The sequence below is a fragment of the Rhinoraja longicauda genome, chromosome 24 (genome assembly GCF_053455715.1).
Source record: "Rhinoraja longicauda isolate Sanriku21f chromosome 24, sRhiLon1.1, whole genome shotgun sequence".
NCBI classification, from domain to species: Eukaryota; Metazoa; Chordata; class Chondrichthyes; order Rajiformes; family Arhynchobatidae; genus Rhinoraja; species Rhinoraja longicauda.
This window is the reverse complement of record NC_135976.1, coordinates 6,054,105-6,075,116: the sequence shown is the minus strand read 5'-3', so window position 1 is coordinate 6,075,116 and position 21,012 is coordinate 6,054,105. Positions and strand designations below refer to the sequence as shown.

Below are 21,012 nucleotides of genomic sequence, written 5' to 3'. Positions count from 1 at the left end.
GAGAAAAAAAAAACTATTCAACTTGTATCTGGATATTGTATTTAGCTACTTGCATGAAGAAAATGAATACTAGCCATTAATATTTTCTTATATTATATGAATACTAGCCAAGTTCTTTGAAGCAAAGGCAAACACATTTTTTGCTTATTTGTGGTGGCAATAGCCAGCAATCAATAAAGAAATGCTGACCAGCTGCAGAGTGCTTCAGGATATAGCAGATGCACATCCTTGAACAATGCCACATGAAAGTACAGAATGGGAAGCAGGGAACTGCAGATGCTGGTTTACACTGTAGACACAAAATGCTGGAATAACTCAGCAGGACAGTCAGCATCTTTGGAGAGAAGGAATGGGTGAAGTTTCAGGTCAAGACCCTTCTTCAGACTGGGAGCATTCTGAAGAAGGGTCTGGACCCGACACGTCACCCATTCCTTCTCGCCAGAGATGCTGATTGTCCTGCTGAGTTATTCCAGCATTTTGTGTCTATCTAAAGTACAGAATGACCCAGCCAGTTATCAACACAACTGCACTCCCACCCTGTCTGTGAGGGTATCACAGCATCTGGGGCGAGGAAGGGGTGTTCAAACTTGACTAATACATTATCTTTACTTCTCTAGATGCCGCAGCTTGCACTGACTCATTCACTTGAATGGAGTCATCACCCGTGTTTATACAGTGAAAGGGTAAGCCTTTCTTATTCATTCAAATGGTCAATAATTACTGTGGTAATTGTAAAATCGATTATTAATTTGCACAAGTTGGTTATCTTAATGTTTCTTTTTTTTTTAATGTTAAGAGTTTCCCACTGTTTGTAAAAGTCTCTGATTTGCATTATGCAGAGCTTTTGGCAAGGACTATTTGTGCTGCCTGCAACCTACCCACCACTCATGGCCCGCTCTACCTGGTAGAATGGCAGTGTCCAGATCATTTTGTACCTCTCACTAGCACTGTATAATGGTGACTGCAGGGCACAGGCCAGTTACAAGATGATTTGAGGATAGACACAAAATGCTGGAGTAACTCAGCGGGGCAGACAGCATCGCTGGATAGAAGTAATGGGTGAAGTTTCATGTCGAGACCCTTCTTCAGACTGAGAGTCAGGAGAGGAAAACGAGAGGAATGGAAGGGTAAAGTATTGAATTGAGAGATTAAAGAGGATGAAGATCAAGGAAAATGTAGAAGAGAGCATTGTTAGTTAGGGCAGTGGGCAAGTCCTAAATGGGACTTGTACGGAAGTTGGACGACCCCGCCCTCACGATGTCTCCACTGTCTTGTGTGCATGCCACATGTACAGTCGGCAAGTCATTGGTTCCAGCGGCTTTAGGGCTTGTCTACCTAGCATGTGAAGCCTGGGTTCGGCGAATTGCGCGGAGGAAACCACCAGAAGGTTTAACGGGCAGAAAGACGATCCCAGCAAAGCGCCGAGGAGCGCAAACAGGGCAGAGTGAGATACGTAGGACACTTCTGACCATCCACTGCATCCTGACCTGTCCCCAGCCGTCCCGACTATGTCTTGCTGCTGGAACCCGATAGGCCGGGACGAGAGAGTGAGGCCGATGGTCTGCACAACTCCCCCTCACTTAAACCCAAGTCAAGGGCAAGTCATGACTTCAACTCCATACCAACTGAAAGTGAAGTCATGGTCATCTTCGAACCCGAAGGACGAACAACAACAGTTAGGGGAAGGTGACAATGAGGCATACGATGTAAAATTTAATCAGGAGGGCAGTCAGACTGGTTGGAGAACTAGGATGGGGAAGGGTTGGAGAGAGGGAAAGCAAGGGTTACTTGAAGTCAGTATTCATACTGCTGGGTTGTGAGCTGCCCAAGTGAAATACGAGGTGTTGTTCCTCTAATTTGCATTGGGCCACACTCTGAGTGGAGGAGGCCCTGACCAGAAGACGATCTATAAGATGATCAAGCCCATAAACTCAATTTGTGGTCAGTGGAGGAACAGTGATTAGCGCTAATCTTAAAGCAAGCCTTCCAAAACGATAGTGGAATCAAGGGATATGGGGAGAAGGCAGGCACAGGTTACTGATTGTAGATGATCAGCCATGATCACAATGAATGGCAGTGCTAGCTCAAAGGGCCAAACAGCCTCCTCCAGCACCTATTTTCTATGTCTCTATGTTTCTATACAACCTCTGTCGCAAGAACATCCTGTTTTCTACCACCTTCTGTTATCAGACATAAGTTCAATGTGATACCTGGGGCCGTGTGGTTATCATCAAGCGAGCTGGTACATTAAAAGAATCCTCACAGCACAGCAGGAAGCAAAAAAGCAACTTTAATTATTTTTACAAAATTTACAAATAATGCAAACTGAGAAATAGCCGGCAGTCTTGACACCATTACATGTGTGAAATGGAGATCATGGTTACCAGTTCAACTCTCATGTGAGTAGTTATTTCTTTTAACATGCCCTCAAAATGATAACCATATTCCATACTGCACAATTCTCAAAGAACAAAAGCCTCCTATTTTGCCACGTTAACACACTGGCTACACATTCAGCATTTTTCATCTCACATTTCTACCAAGTGGTGCGATCTCAACAGATATTGCTGAATTTCAAGCCTGAATGTGCCATCTTAATGCAGATTCCCATCTTATTGAAACGTATAAGATTATTAAGGGATTGGACACGCTAGAGGCAGGAAAATGTTCCCGATGTTGGGGGAGTCCTGAACCAGGGGCCACAGTTTAAGAATAAGGGGTAGGCCATTTAGAACGGAGATGAGGAAAAACTTTTTCACTCAGAGTTGTGAAGCTGTGGAACTCTCTGCCTCAGAAGGCAGTGGAGGCCAATTCCCTGGATGCTTTCAAGAGAGAGTTAGATAGAGCTCTTAATGATAGCGGAGTCAAGGGATATGGGGAGAAGGCAGGAACGGGGTACTGAGTGTGGATGACCAGCCATGATCACGGTGAATGGCGGTGCTGGCTTGAAGGGCCGAGTGGCCTTCTCCTGCTCCTATCGTCTATTGTTTATTGTCTATAGTAACAGCAAACTTTATTTGGAACTTGGCTCGGGTCACTGTTTCATGTTTGTTCTTAATTGGCGAAAGGTATGACATAAATAAGTGAAGAAATTAAATCAAGGGTACATGGTGCTTATTTAGATAAGCTCTTCCCCTGACCCGCTCCTTCCTGCTGCTACAATTGAAAGAGCAGAGCACCCACATTTCGCAACAGACTTAATGAATGAGACATTGCAGGCACTCACTGTTAATAGGCAAGTAACTCTTCACTCTCAACTGAAACCCTAATGCACTTCAGTCAAACAAAGGTATTGCTCTTCTGTGCAAGTGGAAGCATCTGAAAAATTGCAAATAGTTTTAACAAAATCCGTTTGCAAACTTTGGGTGAAGGTCTTCACATCTTTTTCTGCTTCACAACTGCCCACATTACAGAGCCACAATGAGATAAATGAATCTCGGGAAGCTGTCCGAATGAGTTGGAAAGATTGCAGAAGAGATTCACCAGGATATTACTTGGGCTTGAGTTATAGGGAGAGGTTAGATAGGTTGGATATTTTTCCTTTGGAGCGCAGGAGACTGAGGGCTGACCTTACAGATGTACAAGATCACGAGGGGGGATGGATAATGTGAACATTCAATCTTTTACCAAGGGTAGAGGATTCTAAAGCTGAACAGCACAGGGTCAAGGTGAAAAGAGAAGGATTGGAGATGTCTTGCGCAGTAGCGAGGAAATGTAAATTGTAGGAAATTCCATATTTTGAATAAAACATTAGACAGAGCAGCCTGTTCAAACAGGATGTGTAGGAAGGAACTGCAGATGCTGGTTTAAACCAAAGATAGACGCAAAATGCTAGAGTAACTCGGTGGGACAGGCAGCATCTCTGGAGAGAAGGAATGGGTGATGTTTTGGGTCAAGACTCTTTTTCAGACTGATCCATCTGATTCATCACTCTGAAGAAGGGTCTCGACCCAAAATGTGTAAAGCCAGTTATATCTGTTGACGATTAACACACCATCTATTTTCTTCCATTAATATGGCTTTAATGGATGAACAAATAAAACTCTCGCATCTTAGTGAGGACAGTGTTGCTCTTGAGTGGCTAACAAAGCATTTTTAAGATCTTCGGTCTTGCCCAAGGTTTGAATCACAGACTCGACAACTGTGGTGAAACTGTTGAGCAGCTCGCCGCTGGTATTCTTTTGTTTAACAGTAATCTGCAAACTCTTCGTGCCAGTGTCAATGAACAATTCTGTGAGAAACAGTGAGCCAGTCTCATTTCTGGCAAACAGGTAAGCTTTCCAAGGGTGTGCTCCTGCTCGGCTGATGGCAATAGACTGAATGTGAACAGTCTGAAAGGCAGCCTGGATGGCCTCAGGGCAGGGGTTCTTGTGCCAGTCCACAGTCACTACTTTCGCATCTTCCAGGCATGTCCAGTACTCTTCAAACTGCTCTGGTGAGAGCTGGGCACCGCTTTCCAAACTGACTGATCCAGAATCCTCCCCGTGTTGTGGGTTTGAGTCTTTACAGAAAAATAAACAGAGTTACTAAGTTTACGTCATAGAATAACTCTAAATTATCTAGAGCACATTACTGGATCGGCAATGCACTTTTTTCTCTTTCCCGAAGGGAACACTAGTCCCTGAAAGGAGGGCTTGCCAAAATGTCAACAATTTGGAGGAGACCTTTGTACCTCAGAAAGATTCATTATGTATGAATCTGCACCACAATTGTTAGCCGAAGATGCAACTCTAGGGTCACTAAAGCCAAGCGTCATGCCACCCATACAAGAGTCTTTCCAACATGTGCCACTGGATACTGATAAACAAATACTGTTCCCTCTTCAAGACCAATTTATAGAAGCTGGGGTGTTGTCTGAATTGAAATCAACACTCACAATACATGCTATCAACCTGGCTATCTACTGTACCACCCTCCCCTTTAGACATTTGAGGCAAGAACATTTAAAGCAGTAATCCATAACACTTTCTCTTACTGTTTAAAATTCTATACAAAACTGTAGCAAAATGCATTAACGTTACATGGTTATCATATACCTCATTAATCAAACATCTATGTCATAGTGTTAATCTTTTCTAAATTAAATAATTTAGACACAAATGCCACATCAAAGTCACGTTAAACCCACACAGAGGCCAATTATAAAAATTAAAACTACTCCATATGTTACCATTGTCACAAATGAAGCAGCTTCAAAGGGCTCCTCCAGGAAGTACCTTGTGCACAACACTCAGCAAAGTCATTTGCAGATCTTGGTCTAAAGATAATTGCTCAAACTTACAATAATGGGGTCAGGATAATTACACAAAAAGTAATGAGATACTTGTCTGCAGAGAATCCACATGCTGATTTATTTATTTATTGCAACAGTAAAAGCACTGCCAATGACATTTTCCACATCGTGAGTAAGAAGATATTGAATAAAATTTACATTGCTTCCTTTTGGTGATAGTAATGTAGGAAAGATGATATTTACTGGTGGAAACATCTGAAATGAAAAATATCTTAAACTGGAGAGAGCTTTGAACAGATTGCACAGGACGACTTAAAAAAAAGCATTCCCCAAGAGACAAAGAAGAGTCCAGGAAGAAAGCCGGGACAGTTGCAGGGAGCAGATAACAATGGGCAAAAGTGCTGCCATCTTTAGCATTGTCCAACACCAAAAAAAGATGAAAGAGCAAACACAAGATTCACATCATAGTAAGGATTGTCAAGCAGTAATATTTCTGGACCTGCAAACAAGAGGTCCTTCTGCAGTTGTACAGGGCCCTAGTGAGACCGCACCTGGAATACTGTGTGCAGTTTTGGTCTCCATATTTGAGGAAGGATATTCTTGCTATTGAGGGCATGCAGGAATTACTATGTTAATTCCCGGAATGGCGGGACTGTCATATGTTGAAAGGCTGGAGCGACTAGGCTTGTCTACACTGGAATTTAGAAGGATGAGAGTGGATCTTATCGAAACATATAAGATTATTAAGGGGTTGGACACGTTAGAGGCAGGAAACATGTTCCCAATGTTGGGGAGTCCAGAACAAGGGGCCATAGTTTAAGAATAAGGGGTAGGCCATTTAGAACTGAGATGAGGAAAAACTTTTTCAGTCAGAGAGTTGTGAATCTGTGGAATTCTCTGCCTCAGAAGGCAGTGGAGACCAATTCTCTAAATGCATTCAAGAGAGAGCTAGATAGAGCTCTTAAGGATAGCGGAGTCAGGGGGTATGGGGAGAAGGCAGGAACGGGGTAATGATTGAGAATGATCAGCCATGATCACATTGAATGGCGGTGCTGGCTCGAAGGGCCGAATGGCCTCCTCCTGCACCTATTGTCTATAAGATTGCATTGAGTTCTTACCCATCTCAGAGTTTATTTCTGGTAACTGTAGATTTCCAAAGGAGCTTTCCTTCTGTGCCATCATGCGATTCCAATGTTCCTGACCGTAGACTGGTATCAGTGTGTTGAAGTCTCTTGCCCAGGCATTGACCGCCTCATTGGCCTGGCCACTGATTACACCCAAGGATGGATCCGATCTTGGCCCGCACACTATCTGCTTGACCTGTTCAACTCCTTGCTGAAGTAATCGATAGTATAACAATCCACGATCACGCACAACCATATCCAACTCTTCCTCTGCCAATGATTCAACAAGTATCTGCAGTTAGAATAGCAGTGATCTGAAAAATCTTACTTCAAGTATATTCATGCAACTTTTTGGATTGAAACCCATCAGATCTCAGATTTGATCAGTCGCCTGGGTAAAACATGAGACGATGACTGCAGACCCAACATGCACATGTATAAATCTGGTATGTTTTATGGGACTTTAACATCACGGAGCTTGTGATCCCTTCGTCGGGGATCGAAGCTCCAACCGCGGGGCCTGTGGACTTTTAACATTGTGAAGCCCGCGGTCTCTGGTAAGAAGAGGCCGCCTCGGGAGCTCCATGCCGCGGGGAGTTTCAACCGCCCCGATGCGGGAGTTACGATCATCCCGACGGGGGCTTCGATCGTCGGCTGCAGGGGCTTTAGGGGATTTGAGTATAGGAGCAGGGAGGTTCTGCTGCAGTTGTACAGGGCATTGGTGAGACCACACCTGGAGTATTGCATGCAGTTTTGGTCCCCTAATCTGAGGAAAGACATTCTTGCCATAGAGGGAGTACAGAGAAGGTTCACCAGATTGATTCCTGGGATGGCAGGACTTTCATATGAAGAAAGACTGGATAGACTTGGCTTGTACTCGCTGGAATTTAGAAGACTGAGGGGGGATCTTATAGAAACTTACAAAATTCTTAAGGGGTTGGACAGGCTAGATGCAGGAAGATTGTTCCCGATGTTGGGGAAGTCCAGAACAAGGGGTCACAGTTTAAGGATAAGGGGGAAGTCTTTTAGGACCGAGATGAGAATGTTTTTTTTTCACACAGAGAGTGGTGAATCTGTGGAATTCTCTGCCACAGAAGGTAGTTGAGGCCAGTTCATTGGCTATATTTAAGAGGGAGTTAGATGTGGCCCTTGTGGCTAAAGGGATCAGGGGGTATGGAGAGAAGGCAGGTACAGGATACTGAGTTGGATGATCAGCCATGATCATATTGAATGGCGGTGCAGGCTCGAAGGGCCGAATGGCCTACTCCTGCACCTATTTTCTATGTTTCTATGTTTGGATCAACCATGATGGCTCCCATTGTGAACCGACTCTGAAGCGCAAGGCTTTCTGAGCACAAACACCGTCAAATGATGGAACCTAAACAATCTCCTCTCATGAAAACCCTGTATGCACACGTAAGCACACAGAAACACCTGGTGGCGCCACCAGCAGTGGCTGCCTTGCCAACAGTGTCTGTCTTTTCTTCGTTTTGTTATTTTTAGCATGTGTTAAAAGTATGTTTTAGTGTTCCTTGGTTTGTTTTATACGGGGAGTGGGGGGGTGGCGTGGGGTTGGGAGAAACTTTTTTTCAATCTCTTTCCTCAACGGAGATGCGCTTTTTTTCCGTATTGTATCTCCGTCCCCACTGCGGCCTAACATCGTGGAGTTGGCGGCTTTTCCTGGAGACCGACGGGCGTTCCAAGCCATGGGTGTCTGCGGGACTTTAACATCATGGAGCTTGCAATCCCTTTGTCGGGGATCGAAGCTCCAACCGCTGGAGCTCCATGCAGCGGGGAGTTTCAACCGCCCCGACGCGGGAGTTACGATCATCCCGAAGGGGGCTTCGATCGTCGGCTGCAGGGGCTTTCATCGCCCCGACTGCAGATGGTTTGACTGACCCGACCGCAGAACAAAGAGGGAGAAGATTGAACTTTATTGCCTTCCATCACAGTGAGGAATGTGGAATCCACTGTGATGGATGTTTATGTTGACTTTTATGTGGTTGTGGGTCTTGTTGCTTTTCACTGAGCATGGCTGTATGGTAACTCAAATTTCACTGTACCATAATCAGTATCATATCATATATATACAGCCGGAAACAGGCCTTTTCGGCCCACCAAGTCCGTGCCGCCCAGCGATCCCCGCACATTAACACTATCCCACACCCACTAGGGACAATTTTTACCGTTACCCAGCCAATTAACCTACATACCTGTACGTCTTTGGACGTACATGTGACATGTGACCCCCCCCCCAATACAAGCTAACCCTGATTCAAATACATGGATAGGACAGGTTTGGAGGGATATGGACCAAATGCAGGCAGGTGGGACTAGTGTAGCTGGGACATGTTGGCCAGCGTGGGCAGGTTGGGCTGAAGGGCCTGTTTCCACACTGTATCACTCTATGACTCTAAATGATCTTTCACGTGTGATCCATACCAATAGCATAATGGAGCAGTCTGCCCAAGGTATCTTGACATTCAGCTGGACGTGTGACAAACAGGCGCACCATCGCAGTCAGTAGCTCCAGTTTCACTGCCGCAGAGGTCTCCATTTTCACATTATCAACAAACTCCTCCAATACGTAGGGAGCATGGGGGACTTGCTTGCCATGCATACCAAGGAGCCAGATTAAAGCCTGCTTCCCCTGGTAGTATTTATAGGGGGGGGGGGGGGGGAGGAAATAGCAAAGAGTGAAAGAAGGCAAGTTAATTAGTTTAGTATCAATTTTTAAATCCAGCCCATCTTCACAAGCTAGATGATATCACAGTAATTTGAAACATGCTACATGTTTTTTTAAGTCTATGCAATGAGTTGTCAGACCATTTAACCAAGTGGATATTACAAATGAGTTCCATCTCAACATTATCAAACGTTACCGATTCCAATAATGGACTGTGAGCGTCAAAGAGAACGGTGGCTCAACAATTTCCCCAAACTTTGCCAAGATCATCGTGCTATTATCTGGTTGTGAACTATTTTAACTTCCCTTCCCATACTGACCTTTCTGTTCTGGGTCTCAGTTGCCAGAGTGAGGCCACTCACAAACTGGAGGAACAGCACCTCACATTCCGCTTGGACAGCTTACAACCCAACGGTACGAACATTGGATTCTCAACTCCCTCTACTCTTCCACCCATCTTTCCTCCCACCGCTGCAATCAGTCTGAGGGATTCTAAAACATCACCTGTCCATGTTCTCGAGGGATGCTTCCTGACCAGCTGAGTTAATCCAACATTTTGTGTCTTTCCCGAGTGTGAATCTGGTCTATTCAAACCAGTGGGGGAAAACTCGCCTGGGTGGGGTAGAGAGAGAACACGGCGCGGATATGGTGTAAATTTGGAACTGTCAGCGCCCTTTATGTGGTGGCTATTTGCATACCTTGGGTATGCAAGCAAAGAATTCCACCGTGACTTGTCGCATGTGACAATAAAGTATTCATTCATCCATTTCACGTCTACATGACTTAATATCATGACACAAGGTAAATTCCCACGCAAGACATCTGATTAACAACAGCTGCTGCACCCCCATTACCCTACCTCACTGTCTTTGATGTATTCCTCACAGCCTGGCAGTGCCTCACACACAGTCTCTGTACACTGAGGACATAGCCATACCAGGTCGCAAAAGGTCTGAATCACAGCTGAAGACAGAGAAGCGGTTTAGTACAACGGTCTTGGGCCTGAGCAAATGCTGAAAGCTGGAAGTGTGCCGTACCTGAGGTGACGTGCTCCTGTTTCAAGCCCAGCAGCCCCTTCAAAATAACCACACACTTCTCACTGTACATCCGGGCAATTCGTCCTAGGAATTACAACATCATTAAAGAAAACATAACATACCAGTTTATCATATCATATCATATCATATATATACAGCCGGAAACAGGCCTTTTCGGCCCTCCAAGTCCATGCCGCCCAGTGATCCCCACACATTAACACTATCCTACACCCACTAGGGACAATTTTTACATTTACCCAGCCAATTAAACTACATACCTGTACGTCTTTGGAATGTGGGAGGAAACCGAAGATCTCGGAGAAAACCCACGCAGGTCACGGGGAGAACGTACAAACTCCTTACAGTGCAGCACCCGTAGTCAGGATCGAACCTGAGTCTCCGGCGCTGCATTCGCTGTAAAGCAGCAACTCTACCGCTGCGCTACCGTGCCGCCCTCAACCCACATTTTCAATCAGAAGTACCTTAACCAAAAAAAAAAACCCGATGAGATACCTCTATTTTCTTCAATCAGCAGAATAAAAGCAGAACTATATCTGTGGTCTGTCAATGGCTCAGCTAGTTACATGAGCGAACAGCTGAAATGTGCCTACATGGAAGTTGTAAGCTTTTAACCGTAGACTCTGCAGCTACCCAATCTCAAATTGGAACATCATGAAGATTACCAAACCCGGTCTACATACATCTCACCCAACATGGGGAGGGTTGCTTCACAACAAAAGGTTCAACAGGATGGTTTGTATCCACAGGAATGTAGAGTAGGAGGTGGTGACACGATTGAAACACACAAGATCTCCAGGGTTCCCTCACAGGGTGGTTGCAATGAAGATGCTTCCCCTTGCTGGAATTTAAAACCATAGACTGCTGTTTAAAAGTTTAAAAAACAAACTGATGACAAGTCAGACAGCATCTGTGGAGGAAAATGGACAGGTGACATTTTGGGTGAGAACATCTATCACTGCCTAAAATTAAGGAGCATCATCTATTTAAGGCAGATGGGACCCAAGCAACAGTACTGGTATAGTTGAGGAAAGGTGTAGGAAGGAACTGCAGATACCGATGAGTTACTCCAGCTTTTTGTGCCTATCTTCAATGTTGAGGAAAGACTAGAGAGGACTGGTTCACATGACCTAAAATGAGACTTATGAGTGTCAAAACTAATTATGTTTATAAGATAAGCATTCAAACAAGAGCTAGATAGAGCTCTTAAGGATAGCGGAGTCAGGGGGTATGGGGAGAAGGCAGGAACGGGGTACTGATTGAGAATGATCAGCCATGATCACATTGAATGGCGGTGCTGGCTTGAAGAGCCGAATGGCCTCCTCCTGCACCTATTGTCTATAACTAAAAGCATATAAAAACATAGAATGTCTATCCATGTTATCCAGAGATGCTGCATGATACACTGAGTTACTCCAGCACTTTGCGTCTTTTAGCATAGAAAAACAATTGATTTAATTTTACATTGGAATACGACAAAGATAAAACTGACAAGATAATTAGTGAATTATTGTCAAGAAACATTTTACAATGCTTAACAAATAGAATGAACTCCCAGATACGGGGACTGTCTTAGGACGGAGGAGCAGAAAACAAAACAATAGCAGGTGCCAGAGATGAAATAAAAGCAGAATAGACAATAGGTGCAGGAGGAGGCCTTTCGGCCCTTCGAGCCAGCACTGCCATTCAATGTGATCATTTTCAATCAGTACCCCGTTCCTGCCTTCTCCCCATACCCCCTGACTCCGCTATCCTTAAGAGCTCTATCCAGCTCTCTCTTGAATGCATTCAGAGAATTGGCCTCCACTGCCTTCTGAGGCAGAGAATTCCACAGATTCACAACTCTGACTGAAAAAGTTTTTCCTCGGGGTTTCCTCAGAAAGTACCAAATAGATTTTGATGAAATGTTAATAACTTGAAGCATCAAGTGCTTCTCTCTCCAGAGGCTGCCGAATGCAGAATATACTCATTTTATTTTACCACCCCTCCCCCACATAAAAAAATTAACATTTGGAACAATTTGGGAGATTTTATCATCAAATAACTTAATTAAACTTCACAATTTACCAAATTTACTGATTGACACAATACAATTAGCTCAACAGCACCACCAGTAGGAATTCAGTAGTAAAAACAAAAACAGTTGGCAGGAGACTACACAAAAATTGTCAGCGATCTTTCGATAGTGAACAAGACTTCTCTGGGAATTTAGACTTTAGAGATACAGCGTGGAAACAGGCCCTTCTAGCATTTATTTCAAGAGGGCTTGTGTACAAAAATAGGGATGTAATGTTGAGGTTCTTTCAAGTGCTGGTAAGGCCGCATTTGGAATATTGTGAGCAATTTTGGACACCATATCTGAGGAAGGATGTGCTGGCCCTGGAGAGGGTCCACAGGAGGTTTACAAGAATGATCCCAGGAATGAGTAGGTTCACCTATGATAAGCATTTGTCGACACTGGGCCTGTACTCGCTGGAGTTCAGAAGAATGGGGGGGACCTCATTGAAACATACAGAATTGTGAAAGGCTTGGATAGAGTGGATGTGTAGAGGAAGTTTCCACTAGTGGGAGAGTCTAGGATCAGAGGTCATAGCCTCAGAATTAAAGGATGTTCTTTTAGGAAGGAGATGAGGAGAAATTTATTTCGTCAGAGGGTGGTGAATCTGTGGAATTCTTTGCCATAGAAGGCTGTGGAGGCCAAGTCAGTGGATATTTTTAAGGCAGAGATAGATTTTTGATTGGTACAGGTGTCAAAGGTTACGGGGAGAAGGCAGGAGAATGGGGTTAAGAGGAAGAGATAGATCAGCCATGATTGAATGGCAGAGTAGACTTGATTGGCTGAATAATAGGGTAACTCCTATTCCTTATGACCTTATGCACATTGAGTCTGTGTCGACCAGCGATCACCCCTTACACTAACACTATCCCACACATTAGGGACAATTTACAATTTAACTGAAACCAATTAACCTAAAGGGCGGCACGGTGGCGCAGTGGTAGAGTTGCTGCCTTACAGCGAATGCAGCACCGGAGACTCAGGTTCGATCCCGACTACGGGCGCCGTCTGTACGGAGTTTGTACGTTCTCCCCGTGACCTGCGTGGGTTTTCTCCGAGATCTTCGGTTTCCTCCCACACTCCAAAGACGTACAGGTATGTAGGTTAATTGGCTGGGTAAAATGTAAAAATTGTCCCTAGTGTGTGTAGGATAGTGTTAATGTGCGGGGATCGCTGGGCGGCGCGGACTCGGTGAGCCGAAGGGCCTGTTTCCGCGCTGTATCTCTAAATCTAAAACTACAAACCTGTACATTCTTGGAGTGAGGGAGGAAACCGGAGCTTCCTGAGAAAACCCATGCGGTCACAGGGAGAACATACAAACTCCGTACAGACAGCACCCACAGTCAAGATGGAACCCAGGTCTCTGGCGTTGAATGGCAGCAACTCTACTACTACCCCCCTGTGCCACCCTGAGGAATTGAGGAAATCTTTGGGGAAAACTAGAGCATGGATATAATGAGATGTACTATTTGGAAATTCACTGGGTGCAGTTACACACACTTGCAAGCTAATTACTGGGAGGCGCAACTCTTACTACATCTAAGATAGATAGAAAATGTTGGATAACTCAGTGGGTCAGGCAGCATCTCGAGAGAAAGGGAATAAGTGACGTTTCGGGTCGAGACCCTTCTTCAGGCGGAGAGCTGGGGAGAGGGAAACTAGAGGTACAAAAAGTTACATAACAAATCAGACCTGGCAATGATGACTCAGGAAACGTGGAGCCCACAATGGTTCATTGTTGGCTGTGGAAGAGGTGACAATGAAGGGATATGAACAGTGGAACTACCAAGAGGAATGGGGTAGGGGAGGGATGGAGTGAGAGGGAATGCAAAGATTACTTGAAATTCGAGAAATCAATATTCATACCATTGGGTTCAGCTGCCCAAGCAAAATATGAGATGCTGTTCCTCCAATTTGCGTGTGGTCTCACTCTGACAATGGAGGAAGTCCAGGACAGAAAGGTCAGTAGGGAATGGGAGTTAAAATGTTTGGCAACTAGGAGTCCACGTAGGCCAAGGCGGACTGAGCATGTATGTTCAGCAAAACGATCGCCCAGTCTTTGCTTGGTCTCTCCTATATATGGGACTCCACACCTGGAACAGCGGATACAGTAGACGAGGTCGGAGGAGGTGCAAGTGAACCTCTGCCTCACCTGAAAGGACTGTCGGCATCCCTGGATGGAGTCGAGGGAGGAGGTACAAGCACAGGTGTTGCACCACCTGCAGTTGCAGGGGAAAGTACCTGGGGAGGGGGTAGTTTGGGTGGGAACGGGCGGCACAGTAGCGCAGCGGTAGAGTTGCTGCTTTACAGCGAATGCAGCGCCGGAGACCCAGGTTCGATCCTGACTACGGGTGCTGCACTGTAAGGAGTTTGTACGTTCTCCCCGTGACCTGCGTGGGTTTTCTCCGAGATCTTCGGTTTCCTCCCACACTCCAAAGACGTACAGGTATGTAGGTTAATTGGCTGGGTAAATGTAAAAAAAATTGTCCCTAGTGGGTGTAGGATAGTGTTAATGTATGGGGATCGCTGGGCGGCACGGGCTTGGAGGGCCGAAAAGGCCTGTTTCCGGCTGTATATATATGATATGATATGAAAGGAGTGAACCAAGGCATTGCCGAGGGAAAGATTTCTTCGGAAAAAGGAAAGGGGTAGAGATGGGAAGATGTGACTAGTGGTGGGATCCCGTTAGAGGTGGCGAAAATGTCAGAGGATTATGTGCTGATGGGTGGAAGGTGAGGACTAGATGAACTCTGTCCCTGTTGCAACTGAAGGGAGGGGGAGCAAAAACGGAGCTGCAGGATAACGAGGAGACCCGTGTGATGGCCTCATCTATGATAGAAGAGGGGAACCCCTAAAGAATGAGGACATCTCGGATGTCCTGGTATGGAACACTTCATATTGGGCGCAGAGGCGGCAGAGACGGAGGAATTGGGAATATGGGATAGAGGCTTTGCAGGAGGTAGGGTGGGAAGGTGTAGTCTAAATAGCTGCGGGAGACAGTAGGTTTCTAACTGGAACTGTTGTACAATTGCATTCAATTGAAAGGCATCAACATGCAAAATAGATTAACTTCTTTCACCTATATTTAAGATGGCCATCTGAGCTAGTTCTACGGAAACATCGGTACAGTAGGTCTGGAGCTCTTCAAGTATTTGCTGAACATTTTCATCATTTACCAGATCCCGCAAAATCTCCATCTTCTGATACTTGATGTAATTTGGTTCAGAGTATGTGCAGTAGAACTTCTTGTAGTGACCGCTGAAGTGCCCGGGGGAGCTGCGCAGAATCTCCCGGGCGTGACACAGGCCCAGGAAACACACTTCATAGCACTCCGAGGTGCAGATGGTCAACAGAGGCCCTTTGATCCTGTCCAAAACGTCCGTCTGCACATTGGGGAAATCTTCGGCTAAGAGGAGGAAAAGTTTGGTGGTCGCCATGGCAACGTTGGGCTGGCTGCTCTTGAGAAACCCATCGAGTACATTCAGAATAGCAAACATTTCATCTTCAGTTCGAGGCTTGTAGCGAACTAAGAACATCAGCACTTCACTCTGACCCCAGTGATCCAAGTCTTTCATTCTAAATAAAAATGAAGTAGTGTGTCAATAAATTGCTTCACTCCATTTCATCATGTTCCCATTTCCACACATTTCTCAATTCTGAAACATTCCCATAACTGTCAGAGAGAATGATTTGATGCTGAAGTACTGTCCCAAGGAAGCTAGACACTACCCATTGATTTCGCTCGATGTCCTCAGATAATGAGCGCTGACAGGTTATTTGGCTACAATGATGTTACAGGAAATGTCACATAATGGCAATCTGGATTATATACCCTTTCCTAGGTTACAGTCAAACAGACCATTTGCACCCGATGACTACACTTAAGAGTCAGAGAGTGATACAGTGTGGAAACAGGCCCTTCGGCCCAACTTGCCCACACCGGCCAACATGCTCCAGCTACACTAGTCCCACCTGCCTGCATTTGGTCCATATCCCTCCAAATCTGTCCTATCCCTGTACCTGTCTAACTGTTTCTTAAATGTTGGGATAGTCCTTGCCTCAACTACCTTCTCTGGCAGCTTGTTCCATACACCCACCACACTTTGTGTGAAAAAGTTACCCCTCAGATTCCTATTAAATCTTTTCCCATTCACCTTCAACCTATGTTCTCTGACAACTATGCCCTGTTCATAATATATATGGAAGCAAGTGGCAAGGCTTTGATCTCCATCCCAATATTTCAATATAATGGCTGAGACATGAAAAATATGGGTTTGAATTCAATCGAGGTTAACTAACAATATAAAATCTTGCCCTTCAAGGCAGCAAGTAATATAATAAGAAATGGAAATAAATTAGTTTAATGTCATCTCAGGAAGCATCCTTTAAAATGACACCTACCCATGAAGTAATCCTGAAGCCCTTTATTGCCACCATGTTGATAGGCAAAAAACTGCTGCTGAATATCTAGAGTAAGGAAGCATATTAAAAGAATGTCAACTGCAGAAAACTAACCTGTTTAAAAGGTGATGTGCTATCGGCTTATTGATGACAACACCTCCTTCACGTTTCAAGATCTCTTCCAATGCTCTCAAGCAGTTCACCAGAACAATTGGATCGGGGTCACGCAGCATTGCATAGAGTTCATTTACCATTGCCCCATCTGATGGAAGGGGGAGGAGGCACAAGAGAGGTCGACACATTACAACACAACCAGTCATACCTCCGAACAGTAATTAATGCCAACAAGAAACTCTACTGTATTAGACACAAAATGCTGGAGTAACTCAGAGGGACAGGCAGCATCTCTGGAGAGAAGGAATGGGTGACGTTTCGGGTCGAGACCCTTCATTCCTCTGTACTCAATCTTTGACAGCAGTTGGAGTTGTGCAGGAGGATGTGGAGTATTGGGTTGTGTGGAGGGATGCAGGGTATAGAGCTGGTGCGGTGCCTGAGGCCCCCAGAGCAGTTTGAAGCCCAGTCTGGGAAACGACCTGAAATGTCACCCATTCCTTCTCTCAGGAGATGCTGCCTATCCCGCTGAATAATTCCAGCATTTTGTGTCTATCTTCATTTTAAACCAGCATCTGCAGTTCTTTCTTACACTCTACTCTATTAGCCGTAAACAAAAAGGACACAAATCAGGATCATATTTATAACCACTAATGCAAGATAATAAGAGTTGTTTCATAGAAAATGTCATCATATGCACAATATAATCTCAGCAAACAAAAACGCAGCCAATTGGCAATTCAAGCTCATTTAAGACAGCTCCATATGAAGTAAACTGTTGTGTATAATTGTCTTGACAATTGTTCAGCAATCCCTCTGGTTTGGTACGCTCCATTTCCTCCCTAGAACCCAGTGCACTATTCTAAACTTAGCAGGTTCCCTGGAAAGTTCGTCATAACACCATGAAATGAAAAAGTGAATTGAAAGTGTTTGGTAGTATTAATTGTAATAACATCCAATAGTGCATACTCACCAACAAAGTCCTGAGACTCACCAACAAAGTCCTGAGCGTGCTAGATTTTAGATTTAGATATACAGCGCAGAAGCAGGCCCTTCGGCCCACCGGGTCCGCGCCGCCCAGCGGTCCCCGCACATCAACACTATTCCACACCCACTAGAGACAATTTTTACATTTTCCCAGCCAATTAACCTACAAACCTGTACGTCTTTGGAGTGTGGGAGGAAACCGAAGATCTCGGAGAAAACCCACGCAGGTCACGGGGAGAACGTACAAACTCCGTACAGTACAGCACCCGTAGTCAGGATCGAACCCGAGTCTCCGGCACTGCATTCGCTGTAAGGCAGCAACTCTACTGCTGCGCCACCGTGCCGCCCTAATATCACCCTAAGATTAACAGTGCTAGTGTACTTCTAACAGGTCAACAAGTCAGCAATCAGTTAGAACTCAAAAGAATTACACCATATACAATCGCCTTTCACCAAACCAAAAATATTAAATATGCTTGAAGCTGGCATGAACCCAATGGCCATCCTGTTTAGCAATAAGCAAGGAAAAGATATTTGTTGTACTTACCAACTTCTGCCACTCCCTGAAGAGTCTGCATTTTAGCACATCCCAGGACTGCTGCTCTCCTGACATAGGATGCTTTATCTCTCAATCCATTCAGCACTGGCTGCTGAATATATTCGCTTATGCCAGGCATTCTAAACAAAACACAGTGAACTTAAGCATCATTGATTCAGTGATGTGTTATTTATCCAAATTTGCAGAAAAGGCAAACACGTTTAATACCAGGTTGCAGAGGTTCTCAGTGAAACAAGGTCCATGAAGCTGACAGTTTACAGGGTGTTGCGGAAGGTTACCAGCTTAACAGCTGTATTTCCATTCCATCATGATGGAATCAAGCATTATGTCATTCTCTACATTTTAAGAATAAGGGGTAGGCCATTTAGGATTGAGATGAGGAAAAACTTTTTCACCCAAAGTTATGAATCTGTGGGATCCTCTGCCACAGAAAGCAGTGGAGGTCAATTCACATGATATATTCAAGAGAGAGTTAGATATAGTCTTAGGGCTAACGGAATGAAGAAATATGGGGTGGAAGCAGGAACGTGGTACTGATTTCTGATGATCAGCCATGATCATATTGAATGGCGGTGCTGGCTCGAAGGGCCGAATGGCCTACCCCCACCTATTTTCTATGTTTCCATGTTTACATCAAATGTCACATGGTCAGATATTGCCATAACAAAATGTCCAGTTTTTTTGCTTCATGTGACTGGCCAAATGGCAACACTCATTATGCTGAGCCCCTGTGAAAGCCCCCAAAGAGAGACCTGTAAGAATTCATTTCCAAGGACACCCGTCATCCAGCAGTTGTAGTGGCATCAGACTGACTGAACATCCAACCACATTTGAAGAATTCAGAGGAGAAAACAAGCAAGGTAAAAAGATAATCCAAAGAAATCTGTATTTTGGGAGGTAGTATGATTGCCATTCTGTATTTATGACACAGAAAAAACTCAGATCTCGACTTGTGCCCCAAAAGTGGAACAACATCAGGGGACAGAGCAGATGTTATCACCACACCTAACTTCTCTTGATTACACTGAAGGACATCTGGAGAACCACATTACTAACAACTGCACCATTTCTACATTTTAGTTACACCTCCACCCAGGGATTGTAGTAGCTGTCACTTTCACAGTGCATTAATGGCTAAAACTCATATCTTGTGCAGTTCTGGTCACTCCATTACAGGCAGTGTGTGGAGGCTTTGGATAGGGTGAGGAAGAGGGGAAGGGAAGGGGAGGGAAATGGGGGAGAGGGGAGAGAGTGCTGCACCAATGCAGGAGAGGTTTGGGCCCAACGGAGCCACTTGTATTTATTTGTTTTTGCATTTATTGCATATATGTTTGTACGCACCGTCAGGATTGGCTGTTTTTTAATTTCGTTGTACTCGTTGCAATGACAATAAATGAATATTATTATTATTATTATTATTGTTCTAGTTTGGTATTATATTTGGCACAGGCATTGTGAACCTAAGGGCCTGTTCCTGTGCTGTACTATGTTCAATTATGACTGCACCTCTATACAGCTAGAGTGCTGGCTCCTGCCAAACGTTATGCCATCACTGCACTCAAGTGGTCATTCTTTATGTTGTATACATCATGCAGGTGATTGGAAAGTGTCCGTACAATTTTACCCAATTTGTAAAATCAAATCACGGCTATTCTTTGGAAAAGGACAATTTTTTGTTGACATAGAGTAAATGATTAGAAATAAACCTCACTGCGATGGAAAACGTGCCATGGGAAATAAATTGGGGGATTCAAATTCCATTCCAAAATCCAAGTCAATCATAGATTGAACGAGTGAAAGTAAATGAATGCATAGCTGAGGAGTTAATGGTAGGGAGCAGGGATTCAGAAGAGGGACCCGGAGTGATTGAGGCGTGCATAACGACGAAGCTTTGAATAGTGCTGCATTCAGGTTATTTGACAGAGCACGAGGTGATATTTTGGGCAGCGCAGGCATAATTATTTCACTGCGCTGAGATTTGTAACTGACATTTTAGTCGAATGTTAGGCAAAAGCATAAACAGCTCTCACATCCATTTTGATTACAGTTTCTTCTCATTGGACTTGATGGCTGAAATAGATATGCATCCTTGACTGACGTTCAGAGGCATTGTCTTTGCCCAGCGATGCCTTAGTGAAGTAAGGCAATTACATTAGTTTCAGATTAGTTTATTGTCAAGTAGAATGAGGTAATTAGTACGGGTTAGTTCTTGATTAGTATGTCCGAGGTTATGGGGAGAAAGCAGGTGAATGGGGTTAGGTGGGAGAGATAGATCAGCCATGATTGAATGGTGGAGTAGACTTGATGGGCCGAATGGCCTAATTCTGCTCCTATTATTTACAATCTTATGAGAATATAGAATGGAGAAGTGTCCAGCTTATAATGGCCATGTTGAACATAATGCCAAGGTCAGCTCTTATCTACCTACACATTATCCATATCCCTCCATACGCCTATCCAAAAGTCTCTGAAATGCTATTATCATATCTACCTCTCAGCACCCTGTGAGAAAAACTTGCTCAGCACATTTCCTTTAAACTTTGCCCATCTCATACTGGGAAAAAGGTTCTGACAGTCTACCCTATCTGTCTTTCATAATTTTAAAAACTTTTATCAGATCTCCTTGCAACCTTCTGCATTCCAGCGAAAAAGAAATTCCTTGTCTACATGAATCTCATAGAACATGGCAATGATAGATACAACGATAAGTGCAAAACAGCAGAATGGTGCAAAGATTGTGGCAAACAGCTTTCCTAAAAGATTGGGTTCTTGAAACAAGCTGCCCAACCCTCATCCACCT

General features: G+C 44.5%; 1 protein-coding gene across 1 annotated transcript in view; it reads right to left on the bottom strand.

Annotated features, from left to right (window-relative positions):
* Positions 1 to 2,341: 2,341 nt before the first annotated feature.
* ap4b1 (adaptor related protein complex 4 subunit beta 1) overlaps positions 2,342 to 21,012 on the bottom strand; it is a 20,301-nt gene continuing 1,630 nt past the window's right edge. Inside the window, exons 2-9 of the mRNA XM_078420581.1 lie at positions 18,201 to 18,331; positions 16,670 to 16,817; positions 15,234 to 15,730; positions 10,081 to 10,164; positions 9,903 to 10,006; positions 8,800 to 9,007; positions 6,352 to 6,627; positions 2,342 to 4,501 (exon numbers count right to left, since the gene is read on the bottom strand). Coding sequence (XP_078276707.1) covers positions 4,053 to 4,501; positions 6,352 to 6,627; positions 8,800 to 9,007; positions 9,903 to 10,006; positions 10,081 to 10,164; positions 15,234 to 15,730; positions 16,670 to 16,817; positions 18,201 to 18,331 — 1,897 coding nt within the window. The 3' untranslated portion in view covers positions 2,342 to 4,052. The remainder of the gene's footprint in view (positions 4,502 to 6,351; positions 6,628 to 8,799; positions 9,008 to 9,902; positions 10,007 to 10,080; positions 10,165 to 15,233; positions 15,731 to 16,669; positions 16,818 to 18,200; positions 18,332 to 21,012) is intronic.